Source organism: Myotis davidii, unplaced genomic scaffold (assembly GCF_000327345.1).
Source record: "Myotis davidii unplaced genomic scaffold, ASM32734v1 scaffold482, whole genome shotgun sequence".
Lineage (NCBI taxonomy): Eukaryota > Metazoa > Chordata > Mammalia > Chiroptera > Vespertilionidae > Myotis > Myotis davidii.
The window spans coordinates 848640-856737 of NW_006293550.1; the positions used below are offsets into that span (position 1 = coordinate 848640).

Here is an 8098-nt window from a genome sequence, read left to right on the forward strand (position 1 = left end):
ATGCACAGACTCCAGAGACCATGTTTAGATTGGGTATAGCTCTTCTTTCCCCCGTTTCCTCGGGAGCCTGATATTGAAATGATGCTATGTGCTTATATCTTCCCTTCAGGACAATTAACAATTAGGAGCCTAAGACCACTGTGTAGAAGACCCTTTTAGGACCAAGGACTCGTTTTCATAGTCCTGAAGTAGTTACTCTTTGATTTATGAGTGTCCACAATGGTCTGACTCACTTTCTTTTTTTGGTAATCCTCACCCGAGGATATTTTTCCTTTGGTTTTTAGAGAGACTGGAAGGGGCAGAGAAAGGCACAGAGAGAGAAACATCACTGTGAGAGAGTCACATCAATTGGTTGCCTCCTGTACACGTGATAGAGCCTGCAACCGAGGTACGTGCCCTTGACCAGAATCGACCCCGGTACCCTTCAGTCCGTGGGCGTAAACTCTATTCACTGAGCCAAACCGGCTAGGGCTATACATGACTCACTTTCTAAAGCAAAAACTACAGATTTGCACTGTTAAAGTGGAGAAAAGATAGAATAATAAGACTATTTAAGCTTCTCTATATTTTAGGTAGAAATTTGATTATGTTATAATTAAAACAGACAATATTTGAATATTAAAAAGTTACAAGCTTGCATTAAAAAACATACTGTTAATCTCTATTTCTTAAGTCCGTGTATTGAAACTGTTTCTGTAGGTGTCTAAACTCTAGAAAATATATACATTTGATCACAGAGTATATTTTGATAAAGATAAATAAGATTTTAATAGAATATTATGTGTTTTGGAGGAGTTCCTTAGGTAAAACATTTTCCCTTTATTTTCCTTTTATTTTTCTCAACTTCTTCTTTGCTGGCTCAAACCCAACTTTCTCTTCTCTTTACCTGTCTTATTTGGCAGCATGGTGGAAAAGCTAAGTATCAAATAACAAAATAAGTAAGTAAGATGTAGGCTCTAGTTAAAGACCTAAATCATTTCTGCTGTGTTAGGTTATGCAAGTTATTTAACTTTTTAGCTTCTGTATTTAAATGTACACTATATTTTTTAACTTCAGAGCTATTGGCAATACCAAATAAGTACATTTATGGAGATACACTTTTTATTGTGTTAATTTTTTAAAATGTAAAGTATTATCATTTAACCAACCCATATGTGAAATAAAATATATTCTTATTATGGTTTATTTTTTTAATTCAAATTTCATATTTTGGACCTTATTTATACACAGGCATATGTGATTAATTCCACTGTTGAAGACAGAAAAGAAATGCTCTACGTTAAACTTTTCTGTCATTTGATTTATATATTCTGTAGGCCAGATTTTTCTACTTGATAAAAAACCTTTAAAATCCTATCCATGGTAATCCTAACAGTAATTTTACTAATTACCTCAGTCTATGCATAGAGCTCCTTACCGTGAGATAAGAACATCCAAGAGATCAGATCACTAATAACCCATACTTTTTGGACAGTGTTTAGATTTGGAGTCTCAAGGGTTCAGAAAGCACTTCAATCTAACCACATATCCCATTACTGCATTGAAAACATAGTATTTGGACAGAAATGCTCTGTTTGTTTTTATATTTATTTTTTCTCAGGTTATTTTTTAGATTTTTTAAAATTAATTTTTAGAGAGAAGAGGGGAGAGGGAGAGAGAGATAGAAATATCCATGAGAGAGAAACATTATGGATCAGCTGCCTCCTGCACACTCCCTACTGGGGATTGAGCCCCAAACCCGAACATGTGCCCTGACCCGGAATGGAATATGACCTCTTGGTTCCTGGGTTGATGCTCAACCACTGAGCCACAGCAGCTGGGCAATGCTCTGGGTTTTCAAGTTGTGTTCTTTTCCTTAGAAAATAGAATAAATAACTCTACCAGATATATTGACCTTTAAAATATCACCTGATAGAGTGGATGATTCTATTAATGGGAGAGAAACTTTTTGGGAAGAATGCTAAATTCTGAGCCTAAATATAAACGTTAGAAATTATTTTTAATTTCTAGATCTTACCAAGTTGGTGAATTAGCCCAGACTGCCGACTTCCCTTAAAATCATCTCAAGGGAAACATTAGCATTCCAGGCACTAATAATAACAAAATAAAACTTTAAAACAAAAACAAGAAATATGAGAAACCCATGGGTAGACTAGAGACTGGTTTGACCCAGCATGGGAATCGGGGTGCTGACTGCTGATGCAGCAGTTGGAGGACAGATCAGAATACTTAAAAAAATGATCTAAGCATTCCAATCAAGAAAAACTTTTGAAGGTAAACCCTGAGTAACAAGGAATAAGGAAATAATAAAAATAGGGATAGAAATAAGTTAAATGGAAAACAAAAGAGAGATTAACAAAAACAGTATATCTTTCTTTGAAAAGTATACATTAGACTGACCTCTTGTAAGAATAATCAAAGATAAAGAAAGAAGGAATCCCAAAACAAATTGGAGGATAAAAATGGGAAATATTGGAAACTCCCAATATAGATGAGATTTATAATAAAATAAAGATCATCATAAAATAAATAGCTATACCAAAATATATTTAGAAACTGGATAAAATGGAAACATTCCTAGAAATATATAAACATCTATAATTTTACATGAGGAAATAGAGAACTTGATTTTATGAGAACTAAATAAGTTAACCTCCTCCCCACTTAAAGCTTTCTCCTTTGTATTCCCCCAAATCCAAACCCAGATGTTATATGAGTGAGTTCTTCTACATTTAAAATTGTCCTAGAAAATAGAAAAAGATCTATGTTGTGAGTTTATTCTAAAAGACTGGTGTGGATCTTGATTCCAAAATCAGATAAGGACAACACAAGAAAATAAAAATATAATTCCTTTTCATTTATGCATTAATTCTAAGTAAAATTACATCCACTCTGATGTAAACTATATTAAAAATAATGTAATGGTAAAGTAGATTTTATTCCAGAAATTCAAGGAGGTTTAACATCAGAAAATCCATTAATGTAATTCTCCACATAAATAGTTTATTAGTACCTCAATTCATACAGAAAAGGTAGTTGATAAAGTTCAACACTTAATTATGATAGAAAAACTTTTGGCAAACTACAATTACCAGTATAGGAGAACTTTCTGAGCTTTGTAAAGGTTATATATAGAATAACCATGTAATTTATCTTTCAAATTTTGATATTTTGTTTAGGTCTAATATTACACTAGATAAATGCCAAGTAAAAAAGAATAAATAGGACTCTTCTGGGTAAATTGGCATGTATGGTAATGCTAATGATATACACACAACATGAGAGAAAGAAAGAATGGAAGGATGGAAGGATGGAATAACTGAAGGAAGAAAAGTAAGGGAAAAATAAGAACAAAACATTATACTTAATGGGTAAACTTTAGATATAGTCTCTTTATGATTGATAGCAAAAATAGAAGCACTTCAGGTTACAGATACTCAAAGAAAGAAAAGTAAGAATAGTATAGATCATGAGGCAAGATCTATGACTATCATTATTTGTAATTGATATGATGATATATTGCTAGGAAAAAACATTATCCACAGAAAAAATATTAGAACATGTAAGAAATATTAGATAGTTCTGAGTCTACCCCATAAAAATCAGTAGTAGTTCTTTATACAAACAACTAGTAGCCCTGCACATGAATCTGTGCCCCCCCTCATAGCTTGCTGCCCTGTCCCTTCCTGTAGTTCTCTGCTGCCTGCTTGTAGCCATTAGCTCGCTGCCACCCTCCTGTAGCTCTCCGCCAGCTGCCCTGCCCTTCTGTAGCTCCCCATGCACCCCCACTCCGCCCTCATAGCTTGCTGCTCTGCCCCCTCCTGTAGCTCTCCGCCACCTGCTTGTAGCTCGCTGCCCCACCCTCCTGCTGATCCGTGATCTGGTCGTTATGTAATGACCATTTGCATATTACATCTTTATTATATAGGATAGTCCAGTAAAAAATAAAAAGTGATATTCACAATAGCAGAAAATCCAATAGAGTATGTACAAATATCTTAGGAATATATAAAACCGCTAGAGGGAAAATTTTAACTCAACTTAAGGTCATAGAAGATGAACTGAAATCATAGAAAAATATTTCATGTTCTTGAATTGAGTGATGCAGCAGCAGCGGGGTGATGGGTGCGGCACCTTCCCCTGATTGGCCAGGTTGCCTCTGGCAGAGGGAGGCTTAGGCTGCGGGCCGAGGTAGAGGTGGTTAGGGGCAATCCGACTGGCAGGGGCCAAGGTAGGGGTGATTAGGTCGGCAGGGGGCAAGGTAGAGGCCATCAGGTCAGCAGGGGGGCAGTTAGGGGCAATCAAACTGGCAGGCAGGCAGAGGCAGTTAGGGGTGATCAGGCAGGCAGGTAGAGGGGTTAGGGACGATCAGGCAGGCAGGCAAGCAGGCAAGAGTTTAGAAGCCAGTGGTCCTAGATTGCTAGAGGGATGTCCATCTGCCAGTTTAGGCCTGATCCCTGCAGGTAGTCAAACATCCCCTGAGGGGTCCCAGATTGAAGAGGGTGCAGGCTGGGCTGAGGGACCCCCCCCTCCCGCATGAATTTTGTGCACCGGGCCTCTAGTTAATAATACAATGCTATAGAAACAAAACTACTTGCTATTGTCAAAGGAACATGTAGACTAATGAACTTAAAAATAGTTTAGAAACATCCATTTATATATGGAACCTAATATTTGGTAAAGATGATACCATATGTCACATTGAATTGTTTAGAAGATTATGTTGGAAAGACTGGCTAACTATAATCAGAAAAATAAACCTGGGTTCCTAACTATCACCAAATGAAAAGATGGATCATAGGTGAAATAAAAATACACACTAATGTTAAAATAAAGTAAAACAATTGAAACAAAACAAAACCTATATGAGAATATCTTTATGATCAATGGCATGGAACAAAAAAACCTCAAATGCACAAACCATAAGGCAAAATAATTGGTAAATTTGATTACAATAAAATTAAGGATTTCTCTTAAAAGACAAAAGGGATATGATTAAGAGACAGGTAAGAGAATGAGATGATATTATAAATGTTTAAAGTTTTGCAAACCTACATGAACAATGGATAAGTGCCAAAAGAAAAATGGTTACAAAATAATAAACTATTCAGAGAAGGAAACCCCAATTTTTAAAATATTTACTTATTTATTTAGTGTTAATCCTCACCTGAGGATATTTTTCCATTGATTTTTAGAGAGAGTGGAAGAGTGAGGGACACATCAATTGGTTGCCTCCCACATGTGCTGGACAAGGGCTGGAGATCGAGCCTGCAACCGAGGTCTGTGCCCTTGACTGGAATCAAACGAGGACCCTTCAGTCCACAAGACAATGCTCTGTCCATTGAGCCAAACCAGCTAGGAAAGAAACCCCAATTGAAAAAAAATGAGATATGCTCCCTCTCACTGGAAATCAGAAAGACAATGAGATGTCACTTTATTACCCACTAGAGGCCCGGTGCACAAAATTCAGGCATGGATAGGGTCCCTGGGCCTGGCCAGTGATCAGGGCTGATGGGGGCCTTCCAGCTGCCAGCTGGAGCCTCCCTTCCCCTGCTGCCGGCCAGGGCCTTCATTTGTTCTGTGCTGTTCCCTGGTGGTCAGCACACATCATAGCGAGCGATCAAATTCCCAGTTGAACTCCCAAGGGGACATGTTGCATATTAGCTATATATATATATTAGAGACCCAACGCACAGTATTTGTGCAAGAGTAGGCCTTCCTTCCCCTGGCTGCTGGCACCAGCTTCCCTCTAGCACCCAGGTGCGGGCATCCCTTGCAGCCCTGGCTTTGTCCGGAAGGTCATTCGGAAGGACGTCGGTCTAATTAGCATATTACATTTTTATTATTATAAATATATATTCTGGAAACAATTAGAAAGCCAGAATACGAAAATTCTTAATGCTGTGATGGTGGGAGTGCACCTCTGGAGAGCCCCTAAATTCATGCCTAGCTAATGATTCTGCAATTCCAGAAACCCTTTAGAATCTATTCCATAGAAATTTCTTATTCATGTGCTAACGAGACATGCAGGAAGATATATCCATTGCAGTGCTGCTTATAGAGGTGGGAAATTGGAAGCAATCTGAATATTGCAGATAGAGAGGATTTTTAAAATGGTGATTGCATGACATGAGTAATATTTAGTAGTTGGAAGCAATAAGTTATATATAATAGCATGGATAGATAGATCATAAAAATATAATGCTAAGGAAGAAATATCAGAAAACATGATACATATTACACAACCATTTATAGATATGAAAATTCATGTACACAAGAATTATAAATCTATATTTTATAAGAACACATACAAATAAAAAATGCATGTTAATTAGAATGATTGCATAAGGAGTGATTGGGAGTGGAAATGGAGATAAAAAGCTGCAAGCAACAGGCTTTTTAAAGACAGATAATAGTAATGTATCATCAAGAGGGGAATATGAATAACAGTCTTCCACTTAATGAACAAACACTTAGATTTTTATGTGATGGCATCTTCTGTGATATAAAGACAGAAAGATGCAAATGTAGTTTCTCAAAGAAAAGAAAAATTTGCCAGACTCTGGTTCCACTACAATCCCAATAAAACTTTTGTTTAGGGCAGTTTGAACTATTTTTAAAAATTGACCAATTCAGACAAGTAGTTCAGTGGTGCCTATATCAGGTGGTAAAAGAATCAAATAATTTGGTCCCTAGTAATATTAATGAGGAAAAAAGTGAATAGAAGGTGTGTGTAGGAATTTTCATAGTCTAGACCAGTGGTTGGCAAACTGCGGCTCGACAAACCACGGCTCGCGAGCCACATGTGGCTCGCGAGCCGTGGTTTGCCGACCATGGGTCTAGACCAAGTGTAATCATCAGGGTCCTTATACAGGGAGGCAGGAGATCAGAGTAGGTAGTAGGTTATATAACAATGAAGCAAAAGTTGGTAGTGATGTGAAGGTAGGCCTACTGGTACAAGCCAAGGAATGCAGGTGGCTTCTAAAATCTGAAAAAAGGCAAGGAAATCAATTCTCCCTTGAAGTCTCAGAAGGGATGCAGCCCGGCTGAGACTGTAATTTTAGACTTCTGGTTCCTATAGCTGTAAGAGAATAAACTTAACGTTGATTTAAGCACTAAGGTTATGGTAATTTGTCACAGCAGCAGTAAGATATTAATGTACATACTGACTTCAAATGGAGCCTCTGAATCAATCTGTTACACATTGTACCTTCCACAAATGGCTGCAAAAATATCTCAGTGGTGCCTATATCAGGTGGTAAAAGAGAATCAAATAATTTGGTCCCTAGTAATATTAATGAGGAAATATTCTCTTCTGCAATACCTCTTGCCACTTCCCATTCACTACATGGAGTCACATACTCTTCTGCAATACCTCTTGCCACTTCCCATTCACTACATGGAGTCCATGCTTGCCACCTCTCCCCCTTGAATCTGTGTGGAACCTGGGACTGCTTCGATCAGTAGAATGGTGTAAGTGACAAAATGCCTCCTAGTTGGCCTGGCAACTTCCACTTTTTCCTCTTGAAAGCTAGCTACCCTGAAAGAATTGCCATATTAGAACCAGCATGCTAAGAGAAACTCAACCACATGGAGCAGCCCTGCAGCATGATATGCCATATGGAGAGAGAGCGATGCCACGGAGCCTGAGCTGTCGGACATGTGAATGAAAAGCTATCTTGGAGGTGGATCCTCCAGGATGTGCAGCTGAGACAAACAACCCAACACTTTCTAAATATTTGACCCACAAATTCATGACTAAAGTAGAATAGTTATTTTAAGCTACCAATTTTAGGGTTTGTTTCTCAGCAAAAGATAATCAAATCCACCTTTTTAGTAAGTTGATGATTATCCGCACAGTGAAGTGATATACTGTTGTTTTCGGTGGCTATTAAAGAACGTGTTGTTGGCACTAAGTGACCCCTACTTACTTTAAAGACTGTAAGTATTTTATCTCTATTTTTTCAGCTGTTATTTCTGCCAGATTGCCATATGTAATTTCATAGAGTTATAGTGAGGAACAAAATGAATGCAGCGAACCTGCTTTGCTTTGTACTATTGAGGCATTAGGCACATACTATTATGTTAATCTCTATGC

The 8098-nt window shown here is 37.6% G+C and overlaps 1 protein-coding gene across 1 annotated transcript in view; it reads left to right on the plus strand.

The window, feature by feature from the left end:
• PROS1 (protein S (alpha)) overlaps nucleotides 1–8098 on the plus strand; it is a gene marked incomplete at its 5' end in the record, with an annotated part of 80390 nt that overhangs the window by 25068 nt on the left and 47224 nt on the right. Inside the window, one exon of the mRNA XM_006767262.1 lies at nucleotides 6947–6974. Within this exon, the coding sequence (XP_006767325.1) occupies nucleotides 6947–6974 (28 nt within the window). The remainder of the gene's footprint in view (nucleotides 1–6946; nucleotides 6975–8098) is intronic.